The sequence below is a fragment of the Euprymna scolopes genome, chromosome 33 (genome assembly GCF_053919585.1).
Source record: "Euprymna scolopes isolate OS-2025 chromosome 33, ASM5391958v1, whole genome shotgun sequence".
Classification (NCBI taxonomy): domain Eukaryota; kingdom Metazoa; phylum Mollusca; class Cephalopoda; order Sepiida; family Sepiolidae; genus Euprymna; species Euprymna scolopes.
In genome coordinates this window covers 48,293,422-48,316,034 of record NC_136514.1, presented here as the reverse complement: position 1 = coordinate 48,316,034, position 22,613 = coordinate 48,293,422, and the positions used below count along the sequence as shown (strand labels likewise).

General features: G+C 30.3%; 1 protein-coding gene across 1 annotated transcript in view; it reads left to right on the top strand.

Moving 5' to 3' along the window:
* LOC145258210 (C-type mannose receptor 2-like) overlaps positions 1-22,613 on the top strand; it is a 445,837-nt gene that overhangs the window by 224,832 nt on the left and 198,392 nt on the right. Inside the window, exons 8-9 of the mRNA XM_080116148.1 lie at positions 3,436-3,548; positions 12,570-12,699. Of these exons, the coding sequence (XP_079972274.1) occupies positions 3,436-3,548; positions 12,570-12,699 (243 nt within the window). The remainder of the gene's footprint in view (positions 1-3,435; positions 3,549-12,569; positions 12,700-22,613) is intronic.

Here is a 22,613-nt window from a genome sequence, read left to right as displayed (position 1 = left end):
TACCAAACTCCTCACTCAAATTTGGGCCTAAACACTTGAAATTGTAGATATAAGTTCCTTGGACATGGATCTAACTTAATAACTTGATTTGAGCCCCAAACAATAAATATTAAGGGGTCATAATAGAGGTCAAAGTTTAAAAAAAATTGACCTCTGCGGTCTCTACCAAATTACTCAGACAATTTCTAGTCTAAACATTTGAAATTTGACATAAAGTGTAATCAGAGATAGGGCAAGCTTTTTAATCGGTTTGGGTCGGAAATGTTTAGTTATCAATATATAAATGTATTTATGTATGTATGTTTGCATGTGTGCCTAAAACTTTCGACAGAAGCGACGGATTTTACCAATATCAGTATTGTTTTGAAGTTCGACCTTTCAGACGACAAATATTGAAAAATTGACTAAAAACATTAATATCTTCACCTTCAACAGGACACTTTTCTACAGAGGGGGTCGCTTTTTTCGCCGATATTTTTCGCCGATATTTTGTATTTGTCTTTTCGATTGTCTAGCCTTAATTTAAGCCTATATATTTATAATATACATAAAAACATTTACTAAACTATCTATCTCACTCCCTATCCCTTACCCAAGAAGAACAAGAAGCGTTCTAAAAACATCAGTTTCCCGTGACTCGCGTTGTACATACGCAACCTGCGTAAAATATCATGTTTAAGCGTATTGTACGACCGGGCAACGTCGGGCTGCCAGATAGTAAAAGAAAATAAAATTAAAAAAAAACGCACACATTTAAGTGCAATGTTTTGCGAAATGTAAGATGTAAAAAAATTATTAAATTTTAAAATAAAATCCGATACTTAGAGATAATATCATTTGTTTTCATTAATTAAAAGTAGTTTTTTTTAATATTAAAGTGACGAAATGGATAGTTAATGTATTGTTTAATTCATTTGTCTGCTTGCAAATCAAATTTTTTATCCGTAGAAATTAAAATTTAACAATGATAAGTGCAATAATACGAAGAGAAAGATTGTAATTTTCGTTATGAGTTTTCTTTTTCTTTTTTCGTCTTGTTTTTCGTAATCTTTTCTTCTTTTTCTTTTTTCTTCTTGTTTTTCGTAATTTTTTTCTTCTTTTTCTTTTTTTCTTCTTGTTTTTCGTAATTTTTTCTTCTTGTTTTTCGTAATTTTTTTCTTCTTTTCCTTTTTTTTCTTGTTTTTCGTAATTTTTTTTCTTTTTCTTTTTTCTTCTTGTTTTTCGTAATTTTTTCTTCTTTTTCTTTTTTCTTCTTGTTTTTCGTAATTTTTTTCTTCTTTTCCTTTTTTCTTCTTGTTTTTCGTAATCTTTTCTTCTTTTTCTTTTTTCTCCTTATTTTTCGTAATTTTTTTCTTCTTTTTCTTTTTTCTTGTTTTTCGTAATTTTTTTCTTGTTTTTCTTTTTTCTTCTTGTTTTTCGTAATTTTTCTTCTTTTTCTTCTTGTTTTTCGTAATGTTTTTCTTCTTTTCCTTTTTTCTTCTTGTTTTTCGTAATTTTTTTCTTTTTCTTTTTTCTTCTTGTTTTTCGTAATTTTTTTCTTCTTTTCCTTTTTTCTTCTTGTTTTTCGTAATTTTCTTCTTTTTCTTTTTTCTCCTTATTTTTCTCCTTATTTTTTTCTTCTTTTTCTTTTTTCTTCTTGTTTTTCGTAATTTTTTCTTCTTTTTCTTTTTTCTTCTTGTTTTTCGTAATCTTTTCTTCTTTTTCTTTTTTCTTCTTGTTTTTCGTAATTTTTCTCCTTTTTCTTCTTGTTTTTCGTAATGTTTTTCTTCTTTTCCTTTTTTCTTCTTGTTTTTCGTAATTTTTTTCTTTTTCTTTTTTCTTCTTGTTTTTCGTAATTTTTTTCTTCTTTTCCTTTTTTCTTCTTGTTTTTCGTAATTTTCTTCTTTTTCTTTTTTCTCCTTATTTTTCGTAATTTTTTTCTTCTTTTTCTTTTTTCTTCTTGTTTTTCGTAATTTTTTCTTCTTTTTCTTTTTTCTTCTTGTTTTTCGTAATTTTTTCTTCTTTTTCTTTTTTCTTCTTGTTTTTCGTAATCTTTTCTTCTTTTTCTTTTTTCTCCTTATTTTTCGTAATTTTTTTCTTCTTTTTCTTTTTTCTTGTTTTTCGTAATTTTTTTCTTGTTTTTCTTTTTTCTTCTTGTTTTTCGTAATTTTTTTCTTGTTTTTCTTTTTTTCTTCTTGTTTTTCGTAATTTTTTCTTCTTTTTCTTTTTTCTTCTTGTTTTTCGTAATTTTTTTCTTCTTTTTCTTTTTTCTTCTTGTTTTTCGTAATTTTTTTCTTCTTTTTCTTTTTTCTTCTTGTTTTTCGTAATTTTTTTCTTGTTTTTCTTTTTTTCTTCTTGTTTTTCGTAATTTTTTCTTCTTTTTCTTTTTTCTTCTTATTTTTCGTAATTTTTTTCTTCTTTTTCTTTTTTCTTCTTGTTTTTCGTAATTTTTTCTTCTTTTTCTTTTTTTCTTCTTGTTTTTCGTAATTTTTTCTTCTTTTTCTTTTTTCTTCTTGTTTTTCGTAATCTTTTCTTCTTTTTCTTTTTTCTCCTTATTTTTCGTAATTTTTTTCTTCTTTTTCTTTTTTCTTGTTTTTCGTAATTTTTTTCTTCTTTTTCTTTTTTCTTCTTGTTTTTCGTAATTTTTTTCTTGTTTTTCTTTTTTTCTTCTTGTTTTTCGTAATTTTTCTTCTTTTTCTTCTTGTTTTTCGTAATTTTTTTCTTCTTTTTCTTTTTTCTTCTTGTTTTTCGTAATTTTTTTCTTGTTTTTCTTTTTTTCTTCTTGTTTTTCGTAATTTTTCTTCTTTTTCTTCTTGTTTTTCGTAATTTTTTTCTTCTTTTTCTTTTTTCTTCTTGTTTTTCGTAATTTTTTTCTTGTTTTTCTTTTTTCTTGTTTTTCGTAATTTTTCTTCTTTTTCTTCTTGTTTTTCGTAATTTATTTCTTCTTTTCCTTTTTTCTTCTTGTTTTTCGTAATTTTTTTCTTTTTCTTTTTTCTTCTTGTTTTTCGTAATTTTTTTCTTCTTTTCCTTTTTTCTTCTTGTTTTTCGTAATTTTCTTCTTTTTCTTTTTTCTCCTTATTTTTCTCCTTATTTTTTTCTTCTTTTTCTTTTTTTCTTGTTTTTCGTAATTTTTTTCTTCTTTTCCTTTTTTCTTCTTGTTTTTCGTAATTTTCTTCTTTTTCTTTTTTCTCCTTATTTTTCGTAATTTTTTTCTTCTTTTTCTTTTTTTCTTGTTTTTCGTAATTTTTTTCTTCTTTTTCTTTTTTTTCCTTGTTTTTCGTAATTTTTTTTCTTTTTCTTTTTTCTTCTTGGTTTTCGTAATCTTTTCTTATTTTTGTTTTTGTTTTTCGTAATTTTTTTCTTCTTTTTCTTTTTTTTCCTTGTTTTTCGTAATTTTTTCTTCTTTTTCTTTTTTCTTCTTGTTTTCTGTAATCTTTTCATTTTTTTCTTTTCCAGAACTGTGAAAAATGATTCTTGTACTTATGTAGACCCTTTCATAAAAAATGTGAATATCTGGTCACCTGGACGCTGCTACGAGGTGAAATCATTCATCTGCCAGAAAAAGCCAGGTAATTAGATGATAATATATATATATATATATATATAGTTTTTTTTTGTTGATTTTTTAAACGATATTAAAGTTAACGTCGCCACCTTGGAGAACCGCTTTTTTCTTAGAAAGTCGGCCATTTTTTATTTGGACGTATTTATTTATTTATTTAGCTCCATTGTTGTTAAGACTCGAACTCCGGACCTTATGTATTTCAGTCTAGCGCCTTAATCCACCATGCTATGATGCCATAGACACTTTGCTTTTTAGTTTTTATCGTTTATCTATTTACGTAGTTTTTTGTTGTTGATTTTTAAACGATATTAAAGTTAAGGTTTGCACCTTGGAGAACCAGTGTTTTCTTAGAAAGTCGCCCATTTTTTATTTGGACGTATTTTTTTTTTGTCAGAATGTAATGAAAAGAAATCAAATAAAGTGTTCGATCGCGAATGTGAGAGCTAAATACAAATATTTATTTAAAAACTATACATAACATATTCGAAGGACGAACCAGCGGTTTCGATGTATAGGAACAGCCTTCTGTGGTTGACTGAAATCCTATAAAAATCATCAACGTCATGAGGAAAGAGGAAAAACAAACGGAAATTTTTTACAGAGGAATATTTTAGGTTGCACCGGCAAGGGAGATAATAAAATCTCAACAAATAACTTCTTGTTTGACCCCCCCCCCCCGATTTTTTTTATATCTTGAAATATAGCTCAGTGGTCGAGCATTCAACTACAAATCGGATAGCCCCTTGTTCAAGCCCGGGTTAACCTCACCATTTTATTTTATTTATTTTTTTATAAATGAATTCAATTTACGATAAAGGAAGAGGTACTAATTAAAATCGACGCAAATCATTTCTTTGTTTGCATATTTTGCAAATAAACAGTAATCAGAAGTGAGTTTCCAGGGCATTCATCGTCAAGTCCAAATATCAGCTTACGTGATATGGTAAACAAACATATTAACTACATTATCATCATTATCTATTTTATTTTTAAATGTTTCTCGAATTAATTCCCCGCGCATATTATTCCTCGTATTATATAATATTCAACAGACGATTGATTCTATACAGATGCAATCTGCATAAATTAAAATATCATGTTTTAGTGTATTGTACGACTGGGCAACGATGAGCGCCCAGCTAGTATATATATATATATATATATATATATATATATATATATATATATATATATATATATATATATATGTGTGTGTGTGTATGTGTGTGTGTGTGTGTGTGTGTGAGAGAGAGAGAGAGAGAGAGAGAGAGTTTATTTCTTATGGACTTAAGTCCATAAGAAATAAACTCCGATTTTTATGAAATTTCACACGGAGGTATTTTATGTGCCTGGCAATGTTTTTAGATAGATTTTGTATTGGAATGTCTCCGATAAATATCAATAATCCATAATCGAAATAGTCCGATAAAGGAAAGAACAGGCGATTTTGACCAAAGTTAATACTTTATACAATCTAATATCACAAGTGCATTTGAGAAGTTTCATTAACACCCTCGCCGAAGGGGCCGACATAAAACGGGCGCGTTTGAAATGAATGTTTCTGTTTAGAGCACAATTGAAACATGATATTTGACTTTTGCATTTCAAACTTTAATTTAAGCCGTTATATTTAAAAAATAATTTTATAAAATCAAAAGTTGGTTCTCTACAGTGAAACGTAGACCACACTGTATTGTGGGCTAAATTACTGCGGGGGACGGGCATGTGAAGCTTAATCTCGGTGTACAACGATGAATCCCCAAGTAGAGCAGGTAATCAATCAATTTGATTGAAAAACGGTCGATTTCATCGATATCGATGACAATAAAAATATGGTGTGAAACATTCGTTGATCATCATTAAATCCAGGTAACGTCAGGTTTCCCTGCTAGTATATATATATATATATATATATATATATATATATATATATATATATATATATATGTACTAGCATTTCATCCCGGCGTTGCCCGTGTGTTTGGATGTGTATGTTGAGCAAAAAAAAAAAAAAAAAAAAAAAAAGTGGTAGTAGAAAGGCAGGCTCGAACCCGTACCGCGAAAGACGAAAAGAACGGGGGAAAAACCTGACGTCTTTCTCGTTACGACCACCGCAAAACCAGAAGTGTCGTGGTTTTAATTAAGGCTAAACAATAAAAAGGAGAGAATGGCTTTCAAAAATATCGGCGGAAAAAGCATCTGAGCAATTTGGTAGAAACCGCAGAGGTAATTTTTTTAAACTTTGACCCCTATTATGACTTCTTAACATTTATTGTTTGGGGCTCAAATCAAGTTATTAAGTTAGATCCATGTCCAAGGAACCTATATCTAAAAGTGTTAAAGTGTTTAAACCTAAAATTGTTAAAGGTCAAATCGTTGAACTTTGACCCCTTAACAGTCAAATTTCTGGCTGAAAACGAATTACACAGATTATTCCCAATCTCAGTACCCTGCATATCAAATTTCGAGTATGTAGACTTAAAATTGACAAAGTTATTGCGTAGGGAAATGTACACACAGAGACACACACAGACACGCTCACTTACATATATATATATATATATATATATATATATATATATATATATATATAGATAGATAGATAGATAGATAGATAGATAGATAAATTTAAAAATATATATACGTATACATAAATATATATGGAAACAATTTTGTGTTTACTGTAAACTTTTGACGCAAATATTATGCAAGTATAAATCATGTAGAATATCTGCATGAATATAATTACACGTTATAGTTAACTAAAGATGATCATCCCATAAGAAAACCGAAAAAACTAATAGGGAATTAATTAAAATGAATGTTTAAAAGAATATGCAAATTAGCTAGATCTTTTGCTAGTGCATGCAATCCCACAACCCATATATAAGAAAATTGTATTTTCTTTTTAAATAAATAGAAAAGAGGGTTTTTAATATGAATATCAATACACGCAAAAGAAAAACGAATTTGTAGGAGTATATATATATATATATATATATATATATATATATATATTAAATTTGTCTTTGCATAAGGAGTAGCTTGTTGCTACACTGTCATGAGCATGCTTCGGTCTACTAGTATTTACTAACTAGAGATCTCTTCAGGCAATAATCCTTATTTTCGAAAACGGAATTCTAAATGAAGAGCGAAAATTAACTTTCAGCAAAAGAAGGCTTTTTTTTATTTATTTAAACGGGTCATCAGGGCGAAGATTCGGCTTCGCGGAGAACAGGGTTAAATTGGGTGCGAATTTGTTAGTTTATTTATTTTCGTATTTGTTTATTTCGTTATTCATCGATGTCTTTATTCATTTTTCTGTTGGTGTTAGGGGTTAGAGTTTAAATCTTCACCCCCCATGGCCCGTTAAAAAAAAAGAAGGCTTCTTTTGCTGAAAGTTAATTTTCGCTCTTCATTTAGAATTCCGTTTTCGAAAATAAGGTTTGTTGCCTGAAGAGGTCTCTAGTTATTAAATACTAGTAGACTGAAACATGCTCATGACTGTGTAGCAACAAACTACTGCTTATGTAAAGACAAATTTAAAATGTAACTTGCTCTACTTCTGTATTGAGCACTCTTGTATAAACCTCGTTATATTTCACTGGTTACCCTACCTTTGAAAAATAGCAACCTCAATATATATATATATATATATATATATATATATATATATATATATATATATATATATACTAAATTTCGGAGGAGACACATATACTCGTAAATAGAAGTATACTTGTAAAAAAATAAAAAAACTTGTATAAAGCCCTAACCTACTAAAATTGTAATAATGCGAATATTAGCAACTCCATAAAGCCCTAAGCCACATATGGAAGCGCACATTATATAAGGAAAGGTTCGATCAAGTTTAAAATTGACCAAATGACATTGTTTCATAGTCCTGAGCAACCTAATTCGTAATTTTCCTATACCTTACTCCCAAAATTAACACTAACACCCAGTAGTGAATAATGATCACATTTTTACACGAATAAAAGTAACCCACTTAGACTTCGAAAAAACAAATCCTAACCTCTTTTCTGAATGACATTTTCTATAACACAAAGAGCAAAAATCTGTTTAAATGTATGTATGTATGTCAGGTCATGTCATATGCTACTGGTACCATGTAACCCAGTACTACCTGCCTCATGGTCGGGTCACCGGCGACTAAACTGGTTCCCCCACCAGACTTGTTTGGTGAGGAGGGCGGCTAGTCTCCCTGAAGGATTAAAAACAAGACCTTCCAAAGGGCGAATGAACTCTTTTTCTGGGTCAACGGCCAACTAGCACCGTGTATATTTGTGTGTGTGTATATGTGTACTTTTCCGCCTTCACGTCACGGGTTCGAGCCTGTCTGCCTGCCGACTACAATTTTTTTCTTAACTCACACCTACAAAGACCAGGGCAACGCCGGACACCCTGGCTAGTTTTAATACGACTCAAAACCCTTTAAAATTTCTTTACAGCAAGTTTGATAAAGAAAAAAAAAAGCATGTGTATAAAATGATTCTTGCGACCTACCACTGAATAATATATCAAGACGCTACAAACTATTTAGAAAAGAAATACGGTGCTTCTACATTATTGGACGAAATATTTTAGGCGATAAATGGAGTTTTCTGATAAAAAAAACAATGGTTTCAACTGATTTTTTGTCAATTCTAATGGGTTACAATGTTATTCTTCCAAATTATGTAGTTGAAATTACCTGAATATTACTGAATTATTAAATAAACACCTTAAATCATGTTAGCAGGTGAAAAATTGCCGCCATCTTTTTTTTTTAAATCGAAACGGAAAATTACTTCCCTTTTGAACTCTCCTGGGTTTTACGAGCGTTTTTGTTTTAAATTCTATTTTTATTTTCTCTAATAAATAAGTTTTATACCTTATCGATTTTCGTAATATTTTTTTAAATATGATCATCTTAAAAATACGAGGAATACGTAGATACCATTGTTTCCATGTGAAATTCAGTATTACGATTTCAGAAAATCTCGTCCTAATAGTGGAGAAGCGCCAAATATACTGGTATCGAATGACATGAGTTTTAATATCGGGAAGATCTCTCTTACCAATTTTTTGTTTGCATAAAATTGGAAACTTACCACTTCATTTTCCTCTTTATTTGTGAGTTTTTTTTTGTCTAGATGTTGAGAATCTGTCAAAAGCATCTCATCCCTTAGTATCTATCTGTTCTGATATATACGGCATAATCACATTAGCACACCGTTTCTCGTTAGACCACCGAAGTAAAGCAACGTTGAGTCTGGTCAGTATCAGATGGGTAACCGTTTGGGAATACCAGGCGTCGTGTGTAGGAGGATGCCGACACCTCCGTTAAAGAGTTGCAAAAACATAATGTCATCATCTCTCCTAACGTAGATACACATGCGACTAGGGACTGTTTGTGAATTTACAAGTCCCATTGAACTTTCTTCTCCGGAAAAAGCCGGTTCAACCCGCTTAGGGTTAGCGCCGCTTCGGTACGGTATCTATTGTTATATTAAATATTAGTTAATAAACGTTTGTTTGCCTATGGTCCTTTTTTTATAGCCTTTAATAATGCACAATACATACTAAAATATGCTTATTAAAAGAAAATATACTAAAATATATTTTATTAATAGAAAATATACTGAAATATACTTTATTAATACACAACACATGTTAAAATATACATTAATTATACACAATACATACTGAAAATACTATATAATCCATACTAAAATATACTTAAAAAATACACAAACATACCAAAACATACTTTATTATTACACAATACATACAAAATATACTTAAACAATGCATACTAAAATATACTTTCTAATACACACTACATGTTAAAATATACTTTATAATACACAATACATACAAAATATACTTTATAAATACGCAATATATGTTAAAATATACTTTATTAATACATAATGTATACTAAAATATACTTTATTAATACACAATACATACAAAATATACATTATTAATACACAATACGTATTAAACATACTTTATTAATAGACAATAAATATAAAATATACTTTATAATGCTACATACATAGAAAATATACTTTATTAATGCACAATACGTACAAAATGTACCTTATTAATGCACAATACATACCAAATACACATTATTAATAAAAAATGCGTACAAAGTATACATTATTAATAGACAATACATAAAAACTATACTTTATTAATACACAATAAATAAAAAATATTTTATAATAACACAATACATAGTGAAATATACTTTATTAATACACAATACATACACAATATACATTATTAATACACAATACTTACAAAATATACTATATAGCACACAATTAATACAAAATATACTTTATAATACACAATACATACAAAATATACTTTATTAATAGACAATGCATACCAAAAGATACTTTATAATACACAATACTTACAAAATATACTTTATAATACATACAAAATATACTTTATTAATACACAATACATACTAAAATATACTTTATTAATAGAAAATATACTAAAATATACTTTAATAATACACAATACATACAAAATATACTTAAAAATACATACTAAAATATACTTTATAATACACAATACATGTAAAAATATACTTTTAATATACAATACATACACAATATGCTTTATTAATACAAAATATACTTTAAAATATACTTCATTAGTACACAATACATAAAAATATACTTTATAATACGCAATACATACAAAATATACTTTATAATACACAATGCATACAAAATATACTTTATAATACGTACAAAATATGTTTTATGAATACACAATACATAAAAATGTGCTTTATTAATACACAATACGTACAAAATATACTTTATTAATACGCAATACATACGAAATATACATTATTAATACATTACACGTACAAAATATACATTATTAATACATAATACATACAAATATACATTACGAATAGACAATACATACAAAATATACTGTATTAATACACAATACGTAGAAAATATACTTTAACAATACACCATACATACAAAATATATTTCAATAATACACAATACATAAGAAATATATTTTATTTATATACAATACGTACAAAATATGTTTTATTAATACACAATGCATACAAAATATACTTTATTAAACACAATACATACAAAATATGCTTTATTAATACACCATTCATGCAAATATACTTTATTAATAAACAATACATACAAAATATATTTTATTAATACACAATACATACAAACTATACTTTATTAATACACAATACATACAAAATATACATTATTAATACACACTACATACAAAATATACTTCATAATACACACTACATACAAAATATACTTTATTAATACACAATACATACAAAATATACTGTATTAATACACAATACATACAAAATATACTTTATTAATATACAATACATGCAAATATACTTTATTAATACACAATACATGCAAATATACTTTATTAATACACAATACATACAAAATATACTGTATTAATACGCAATACATGCAAAATATATTTTATTAATATACAATACATACAAAATATACTTTATTAATACACAATACATACAAAATATATTTTATTAATACACAATACATACAAACTATACTTTATTAATACACAATACATACAAAATATATTTTATTAATGCACAATGTATACAAATATACATTATTAATACACCAGACATACAAAAATACTTTATTAAGACACAATACATACAAAACATACTTTATTAATACACAATGCATACTAAAATATACTTTATTAATACACAATGCATACTAAAATATACTTTATTAATACACAATACATACTAAAATATACTTTATTAATACACAATACATACTAAAATATACTTCATAATACACAATGCATACTTAAATATACTTTATTAATACACACTACATACAGAATATACTTTATTTATACACAATACATACAAAATATACTCCTGGCGCGCTACATACTGTGCCTAGCCTTTCTGTTTCTCTGTTTCTTGCCAGGCTCATCGTTGCTTAACTCTGATGATCTAGCGGAAACCGGTGTGTCAACAGTATTGTGCCATATATACTAATACTATACATCATATAATTATTATTAAATTTTATACTACCAGCTCAACTACTCAACTAATAACTAGCTATTATGCTAACTACTACTACTACTACTACTACTACTACTACTACTACTACTAACTAGATAATTAACTAGCTCATTAACTAACAAATAAGCTCCGCATCGCAGGCCAAACTCAACTCGGGTCGCATAGACATATCATTGCATAACTGTGCTTGTTTTACAAGTACTTCTACGAAATGTGCTCTGACGAACATAATGCACTTGCATCCTCTGATAAAAAAATACGAACCACTTGAACAACAAAATTCCACCCCTTCTCTGTAAAGGTCTCCAGACGCCGAAATATCCTTTACTTTAATAACTTCTTTCCGCAGAGTGTTAGCTTTTTGAGTCCTCTCTCTCTCACTCTCTCTCTCTCTCTCTCTCTCTCTCTCTCTCTCTCTCTCTCTCTCTCTCTCTGTTTCCCTCGATCATAGCATCGCGCAGAAATTAAAATGTAATGTGAACAAGCACCTAACAGCCAAACTCTCTATCCAGATTTGTCTTACAATTCACTATTGCCACTTACACCTTTTTGGAAATACCTTGTTTGAGATGAATAAAAAAAACAAAAAAACAATGCTTCTGACGCCATAACTACCATTACAGTGTCACTACTACTACTACTACTACTACTACTACTAATAATAATAATAATAACAGTACACTACTACTCTAACTATCATTATGATTGCGTCGACAACGGAGACTACTATTATTACTAAACCACTAAACTACTACTACTACTACTACTACTACTATTACTAATAAGACTATTAGGACTACTAAACTGCTGCTACTACTACTATTACTACTACTACTACTACTACTACTACTACTACAATAATGACGACTTCAATGTTTTTGATTAATCTTTTAAATCTGTTTACAGGAAATTGCCAGGACGGATGGGAACTCCACCAAGAAAGCTGTTTTCAATTTAATTCTATGTACCGTCTGAGTCAACCTGAAGCCGAAAAATACTGCCGTCATCAAGGGGGACATCTTGCTGACTTAGACAGGTATATGCAGAAAACATGTAGACAATTCATAGCAGATAATTGTAATGTCGAAATATGTCAAATGATTGGGCAAAAAAGAGCGAAAAAATGCGATAAGCTCAAATCAAATTACTCAATTTTTTAAACTATGACGGAAGTAATATTTGTTTTTAGGACTAACTCAACCTTCACACTTCTCACATTCATCATTTCTTCACTAATTTTTTGTGGCGCCATCTCACATGCAGCAGCAAAGGAGGACCACGCACGAGCGGCTTGTTAGTTTTACTATAAATCGTACTTGTCTCCAGTGGCACTTTATGGTAAAGTGCGTATATTCTTTAATATAATAAAATGACAACTACCTTCCCCTCTACAAAATACATTAGAGCTCGTAAAACGCAGACGACGCGCAAAAATTCAATATACTTACCAAATTAAACAACGATAGACACACAAGGTCTGTATTTGTTTATTAACGGAACAAAACAATATTTTTTGTTGATAAAGTTAATGTTTTAATAATTGTAATGAAAACAGGACGATAAGTTTCCGTCTAGTAATCTTTGCCCAGTGTCCGAAGGTTGTTAAGGAAAGGGTCTAGTTTTTAGCCTGTTTCTTGTCGGCGAGTTGCTAGTAGGTGTCTAAAAAATATCTCATTTTTGGGTTTTATGTATGTAGTGTTCAGTACATCGATTGCTTCGTAGTAGGTAACGCAATCCAGATAATTTCGTTGACTGTGTGAAACAAGTAGTTGGTTAGGAGCCCACGCTTATTGATGGGACGTCCCGATCTTTCGTAATGAAGGACCCCGATGAAATTTGTAAATGTCTCCCGCCAATGTTTCCAGCACTTGTCGGCTGAATCGCTTTCTGAATCCGTTGTAAATCGCTCCGGTCTCATAAATTGTTCCATTTTTTAATTGAATAAATTGTAATGAAAAAAGGACGATACGCTTGTCTCAAAGAAGCAGCAATAGCACAATAACTACTGCAGTGAATAATGCAGTATATATACAAGACATTCAGAAAATTTCTTTTTTTTTTCAAAAATGTCCTGGACCATTTGGCTAGGAATAAAGTGTATTATCTGGTCTTACACTAAAGTTGATCTTTCCTTTCATTTGTTGTTAAAAAAATCTCACCCTACATTGCAAAATACACATTTATATAAATCTTTCTGGACTGAGATAATTTACATTTTGATATCGATCCAGTATACCTTTTTCTTGGGAGGCCAAAAGTTTTTGTCATCTTTTTTAGACATGTATTCCTTTATACATTAAAATTATATATAAATCGCTGAAATGAAATCATCTATAATATAAATTTCACCTGTCTTTTTACATGTATGTATGTGTGTTTGCATGTCTGACTAAAACTTTCGACAGAGGTGACGGATTTTCATGAGATCGATATCGTTTTGAAGCTCGACCGTTCGGGCGACGAATATCGAAAAATTGACTAAAAACATTAATTCCTTCACCCTCAAATGGCCACTTTTCTACAGGGAGGGGTCGCTTTTTTCCGCCGATATTTTCGAAAGTCATCTCCTCTTTTCGATTGACTAGCCTTAATTTAAAACTTCGTCACTTCCGGTTTGGTGATGGGCGCAACAGCAAAGACGTCAGGTTTTTTTTCACGTTATTTCTTCCTTCTGTTTGCCTACTACTACTTTTTTTTCTCAGCACCCACCTCCAAACACCCGGGCAACGCCGGGCACCCAGGCTAGTTTAAAAATAAAAATAAATATCATAATAGACACACGATGTTTGCATTTGATTATTAATAAGTTTTCTTACAAACATAAAACGCAGCCTATATTATGAGTAGAAGAGAAAATTCCGTTGATTAATCATAGACAATGAACTCATTTTGTAACGGGATCTTATTTAGCAGGTTCCTATCTCGGTGTTCGCTTATTAAACGCTTAACACTAAATAAAGGCCCCCACCAACCCAAGAAATACGAACCTCTACATAAGTCTGCAAAAACTTTCGACACACGCGACGGATCCTGACCAGATCGGTATCGTTTTTAAGTTCGATCTCTCGGACGACCATTATCGAAAAATTAGCCAAAAACATTCAATTCTTCACCCTCAACTCGGACGCTTTGAACAAGGAGGAGTCGCTCTTTTCGCCGACATTATAGCAAGTCATCATCACCGTTAGATTGACTATGCTTAATTTCAACGCTCTCGACTTCCGGTTGCGCAGTGAAGACATCGGCTAAGACGTTATGTTTTTTTCCTCCTTCACGTTACGGGTTCAAGCCTGCCTGCCTACTATAACCTTTTTTTTTACACTACTGTTGTTTTGATTCCCCCTAGCTACTACAACTTTTTTTTTTAACCCTCTCGTGTTCCTTTTTACGCCTTCACATACCCGAGCAACGCCGGAGACCCCCACTAGTTTGATATAAATCGCATAATCGTATAGATTGAATTATAAAAACAATAACTTAAGATAGAAACACGACGTCTACGTTTGTTTACTTGCAAAAGAAAGAAACCACAGCCTATATTAAAAATTAAAGAGTCAATAGTTTTTTTTTTTTTTGCAAATGCTCTAAAGAAAAAATGTATTGAATAAGTGTAGGGAATGAACTCATTTTAAAACGAAATCTTAATTAATAGACAATATCTCAGCGTTCGTTTCTTTAAAATGTTTCTCTTAAACAAAAATACCCCGGAGACAACATACCCTTGCTAATAAAATACAGTTCCTCCATTTTTCTTTAAATAAATCTATCCTTATATTAAAGTTAATTAATCACATCAAGGTCGCAGTTTCCGCTTTAAAACGGCAATAATCGGTTCCAAATAATAGTGCCCGTCACTGTCCACCATCTCTAGCTACTCCGTACCGCTGACCGCCACTACCCAATAATGACAGTAATCACCTGAAATTCGTTGTTAATCACCGTCATGACCGCCAGTGTCCAGCAGTGCCCGCCACTGTTTGACACTACCATGCAATGGATGACAGTGCAAGATTATTGAAGACAGGTTATTTCAAAGTAGTCAAGTGCGGCTTCATACTGGTCATGACAATTTCATTTAAGATCAGTCCAACTTGCTGACAATGAACGCCGAAAACCGACAATGACAGTTGGAAAGGCAGCCAGTGTCCTCCAGTAAACGCGAGCAAATGTAAGCAACCACCTCCAAACAACACTAACCGCCAGTAACTATCATTGTCAGCCAGTCGATGCAATAATAAATAATACCAGAATAATCCGCATGATGTTGATAACCCATAACGAAACAAAAAATATCATATTCCAAAAATTACGTAAATTGATAAAGTAGTTAATTTTTGAAATGTAAAAACAAAATTTAATGAGTAACCGAGAAATGAACCCCACTCTAACGACAAAAAAAAAAAAAAAATGAAAACAAATACAAAAAACAAAGGGAGATAACTCAGTAATTTAAACTTGCAAGATTTAGGTTGTAATGCCTACGAATTCCCATTAATCGCTTAAAATTGAGTTTTTAAAACTACTTACTCAATTTGTGATTTTAGGAATATGATATTTTAGTTTCATCACGGTTACTTACATCATGCAGATTTCTCTTTATTTTTATTTTTAATACAGGGGAAATTCTGAACAAGAACCAAAATTTATCGCACTTATAGAAGCCATTTTACTTTTTTAGATTTTTATCGCATTTACAATACTGACAATTGAACGCATTCAACTAAGGTGCTAAATTAATAGCTAGTTGACCTATATCCAGTAGCTGACCTGAGAAATAAACTTGACCGAGTACCGGTGTATAATACCGTCTCCATCGGTAACTGATTCATAATAGTGTCTTCCAGTCAGATAATAAAAGGTCAAACGGATCAATAACTAACTAAATAAATCCAAACAAGAAAACTAGAACGCAAATTGCAACATTTATAGGAACTAATTTATAGTTTTATTTTTCTAAAAAAAAGAAAAAATCTGGTCATGTGACAATTCGCTATTTTCTCTGTCTATTCGGATTCAACCATCTTTTCATTTTTGCCACTTTGGAGCGTCCTGGTGAGGTTTCTTCTTCTTCTTCTACTTCTTCTTCTTCTTCTTCTTCTTCTTCGTTGGTGGTCGCTTATCATGAGAGGCAATTGAAGATAAGATTAAACTATTCTCGAACATTGATCTCCGCCAGAAGAGGATTGGAATTCGCAGACGATTATTCAACAGATATTTGTTTACATTAGACGTAGGACATTAATATTAGAGTTTGTTTTGAAGCAATCTTGTGGTATTTTTGTTCAACAGATGGAATGTTATGAGAAAAGAACTTTGTTCATGGACGTTCTTAAACAAGCCAATATGTAGCCAAAACCTGTGTATAATATATATATATATATATATATATATATATATATATATATATATATATATATATATATATATATATATATATATATATAAATTTGACAAAAAGGTTATTGCCATTTTAACTTTTAAATTCAGATGAACATATCTCGACTTAAGCAAAAATTTATTGATGGAAGCATCACCAGAATCAATACACTTTTGTTAACGTAAAAGAAATGTATTTATGCCAGTAACATAAAAATCTTGCATTATGATGGTGATGAAGTCGCTGAAGGCGTTTTCGATATCGCTTAGGTTGTTGAAATATTTCCCACGCAGAAAGTTGTCGAGATGCTTGAAGACCACCAAACAGCATGACCTTGTTTTGGTGAAACTCTGGCTTCGAGAAGTGTCGTTGAGCTTCGTCAGCATTTAACCACTGAGCTGAGCGTCGCCGGTTGTCGTAAGGACTCACTTTTCATCGCAAGTCATGATCCGGTCGAGAAACGGGTCGTTCTTGTTGTGTAAATGAAGGGAAGATGACACTTCATAACGGCGTTTCTTTTGGTTGTCGGTTAATTCGCGAGGCAACCATTTAGCAAATTTTTTTGTCTTTCAAATCTTTCTCGTGGTTGGAAATCGTCGTATACGTCTTATTCAGAAACAACTTCTCGGACAGTTGTGCGTGGATTGGCTTCGACTAGGGTTCTTAATTTATCGTTGTCAACATCCGATAACCGACTACTACGTTCGTCATCTTCAAGACTCTCGTCGCCGCCACGAAATTTCTTAAACCACCATTGTGCTCTACATTCAATAGTGTTTCCTTGGTGTCGCGAGTTGCTTAAGAAACTTTTCGACCTAGCTTGAATTGATAGTTGGTTGGTTGTTTTTGTTTTACGGCATATCAACTCTTTTCAGGTTATTTAATGCCGAATCCAGTGATTTTGAAGAAAAAGTTTTTGATAGAATATATATTTTTTAAGTCGATTTCTATTTAACCCATAATTAGGACCCTAACAGGCACTACCATTCCGGGTCCGAGTGGACCTGGGAGCAATAGCAATTAAGGGGTGGCTCCACACTCCCCAAAGCCCGCAAGCTGGGGCCTCACCATTGGATATAGTTTAAGGTCACATCCAGGACCTGCTTGAATTGAAATAAGAAAATTGTGCAAATTTGCCCTTTTCCATCTTTTACTCAACGTTCTGAAAAGAAGATATAACTAAAAACGATTGTAATTTAATCAGTTAGATAGAGCAAGAACGCCCTTTTAAATGTATATAAAGTAAAGGTATTGTAACAAAAATTTATTTAAAAAATACTTCATTTGAAATCAAATTAAAATTTTTGCCAGAACTTTCTTTTCTAACCCAGTATATATATATATATATATATATATATATATATATATATATAGCTAATATTGTTATTGTTATTGTTATATGCATCTGTAACGATAGCAGAAATTCATTTAACTGAATGGTAGAAAATTTCGTCTCTTGAAAGCAAATAGCTGCATTAAGTCGCCTCTTTTAACGAGATGCGATTCATGTAATATTTACGTACATAGAGGTAATCCATAGACGCACATTTCTTAACTAGCAGTCATCAAGATGGATTGACAAAATCAAATCCACAAGTACACACATATGAATTTAGGAAAACTCGTCCCGGGAAAACTCGTCTCCGGAAAACTCGTCTCCGGAAAACTCGTCTCCGGAAAAGTCGTCCCCTTTCGCTAGATAGGAAAACTGGTCCCTTATTGAATAAATATCGATTGAAAACACATTTTATGATCGTTCTTGAAGGAGATATTGTTTTTTAAAATAGACTATAGCCCCCCCATAATATTTAAAAAAAATATTTTTACGTTTTTAATGTTTTTTTTTTTTTTTTTTTTTTTTTTTTTTTTAAGTGTCCGTTTCCTACCTATTTTCTACCAACTTGTTAAAATCTGCCAGAGTTGAGATTTAAAGATGCACCTGATCTTGTGGTTGCCTTTTCTCCTTCTTCCGTGAGCTGCTCCAGAGCAATGACGACTTCCAATAATTTTTATCACAGCATTTACAGTCTAGTTGAAAAAAAAACATTTCTTAGTTATTTAATTTTATTATTAACATATTCATAACAAGTACAGATTAGTTAAAAATTAAAATACGCTTGTTATTAGTTGTTGTTATCAGCAGTTGAGTTGTTTTTTTTGTTTTGTTTTTTTTGCTAGGCTGTACAGTCAACTCACTAATTTCGATTCGCCAAATTTTGCATTCTGCTCCATTTTTTACATCCGTTCGCGGCCGCCATCTTGCGTACTACTTTAGTCAAGATTGCCTAAATAATAAACAGCTTAATATTTTTATAGAAAAAAAAATGCCATAAAACGCTAGACTAGTTCAAATCTGGAGGTCTATTTTGCATTAAATTTACATGTGAAAATGACACTCTAAATTCTTAAATTTATTTTTTTTTTGCTTATTTCTACTCGCCTGGTGGATGATTTTCCAGACTTTCTAAGAAAAAAAAGGGAGAAAAATAATACAAAACGAATAAATGTTATCAAAGACAAGATACATAGCAAAAGAATAGGCACCGCCAAAACGGGGGGGGGGCAGGTAAGTACTTTTTGACGGACCGTCTTTTTAAAAATCTACCAAAAATCAGATAATTATCCGTTCAATACGAAATTTTCAGCGATTATTAAGAGAAGAATGAACTTTATAACAGTGTACTTATTTTTCATAAACGATATTTATATATATATATATTTTTGCTTACAACCCCCCCCCTTGTTTTGAGGGGGGTACAAATATGCTTAAAATAATCATCTGAAACTGAACACAACATATTGTGTTGTTGTAAGGGACAGAATTATAGATTTAAAAAAAAATTGTTTGCATACCTTATTTTGACGTCTGAATATCAGAACTTCGATTGTGTTTAATTATCCCGCTTTTGAGTTTTGAAGTGTGAAATTCGGTGAATATGTTAAGTAAAATAATTAATTTAAGTTAAGCAAAAAAAAAAAAATACAAAATTTTTAATATTTATACGAAAAAAGATATTTTAAAATCTTTGATAAATAAATTAACAATTTTTTTTAGCGAGCCGAATAATGCATTACCATTATTAAACAGGGCATGCTTTGAAGAATCGATAAAAAAATGAGAAATATTGTGCCCTTTGTGTTAAAAATAGCATCATTTTTTCGATCCCGTTTGAAAACGTTTGCCGCCTTTCGACTACGGTGGACCAAACGCGCTGAAATAATTTGTTTTTATTCTGCTTTAAATTGCCCCCCCCCCATTTTGAGGAGCCTGGCCCCCACACACATACACATTAAAAAACAAATTCATACAAATGGTCACCCATCTGGTACTGGCCAGCCTCAGCGTTAATAATACATTGAAATTTTCGTCACTAAAAAATAAGTTTTTTTTGGCCTGTTTGGTCTTCCATAGTTTGCTTTTTATCAACTACAAACGTAAACATTGTCGATCTAGACTCTAGATCGACGCGAAGTAACTGGTTGCCTATATGAACAAGTGGAATTATTTGAAATCCAGGTACTTATATTATAATATTTTTGCATATTCTCATAGAAAATCATCCTAAATCTTAGTTAGACAACAAATAAATAAATTAATTAGTTCAAAAACCTTTTTTTAAAAATATTTATGTACGTTTTTTGTGCAAGACAAAAAATGTCAATTGTTAACTTTTGGGGGAAATTAAACATTTAAAATTTAATTAAAAATAGTAGAAAAAGTTTTACATTATTTTCTTTTCTATATGATAAAATTCAGGGTTTTATCTTTCTGGAAAAAAAAAAGTTACTCAGAAATAATGGATTTTAATAAATGTAATTTCGTTTAAAAAAACAACAACAACTTGATTTTTCGGCCATTTTTGGCGGTGACTACAAAGAATATGTTTATCTTTTACAAGGAGAACAATTTGAACTTTCGCTTTACATTAAAATAAAAGGGTAAACATGAAACAAAAATAAAAAAAATATGTCTAATTAATTTTCAATTCATAAACCATATATATAATATATAGATTTAAAAATACGCTTACATTAAATATTGGCAAATTATCAATGTCTTTTGTGCTTCCTCTTAGCGTATGGGAAAGTAGAAAATTAAGTTGCCAAAACGGAATCAAAAATATTATTTACCAAAAATAATTTCTATTAGACGCCTGAGATTTTATTGCTTTATATTCCCATTCAAATCCGTCTTCTCTCATTCAAAAATTATTTAAACTGAAATCAAAAGGAGAAATGAGCCAACACGTGTTGTCGCGTATGGGTGTGAAAAGGTTTTAACCTACTAATCCTGTTAATGCCCAATTCATCTGAACAAATACAGACATATGAACCGAAATCAAAGTAAAAATAAACCGACAAATGTCGCATATAGATGCGACAGGTTTGGATTCATTAATTTTATTATTGCCCAATTCATCTGGGGCTAAGACTTTGACATTATTATAAGTTTGTCTTTGTAAACTCTGTCGATGCTAGCTAGGGGACCGGACAAAAGCATATCGGACAAAACGACACCGGACAAAACCCACCAACTAATTAAAACAAAAACAGATAAAATTCCAAATGAATCAAAAGCATTAAAAATCACTTTTTATATATTTATTTTAATTTAATTGAATTTAGGAAAATGAGACACCGGAGAACTAATTTTGGCAAGGTATAAAAATTAAGCATCTTTGGAATAAATGTCAATTGAAGATAGATTTTAAGACCATACTTGACGAGGACATAGTTTGAAATAGGATTCAAGTGCCTTTCACAGAAATATACATATTTTTTAATGTTTACTCTTGTTTGAAAGCAAATAAGTCGATTTTTCTAAGTTATCCGCGCGTTCTAAGGACACCTTTCTTGTATTATCTTTTATAATTATTATATTATTAAAAAAAAGTAATAAATTAAAATCCTATTACCATATTTAATTCCTCATAGTACATTTCGGTTTATTCATAAATACGTCAGCGATTATAAAATTTTGTTAGTAGTTCGAAAAAAAAAATCAATTACTCCGTGACTGTTCGAAACTTGAAAGGAATTCGGCAGTATTTAAACTATCGAATAGAAAGCCAAGTATTTGAGGTGTAGGGCTTAGTTGCTATTTAAAATTATCTCCCCCTGTTTTCAGTCGATTTTTATTCCGTATTTGCTTAATGTTTCTACAATTCCAAAATTACGTAATTTTCTGTTGCTAATTTTCCAGTGTCCAATTTTCCGTTGCATCATTTAATTATCAATGATGTTTGAAAGTATTTTTCTTGACAAAAAATGTTTTAATTTTTCAACATTTTTCGGAACCTGTAAATCAACTGCTTTCTTTGAACGGTTACTTGGCGAATTTATGCAAATTAAAAAAAAAAAAATTTTGTTTTGCAAGTAAAATAAATTTACATCGTATTTTAATGTTATTATCATTTTTATTTTAGTGATGATTTTAAAATAATAAACATTTATCATTCGTACCAATAATGAAAAATTAAGTTAAAAATTAAAAAAAAATCGGTTTTGGAATCGAAAAATAGGGATACATTTTTCTGATTCCGATACCTCATAAAATTCCGATATTTTTACAA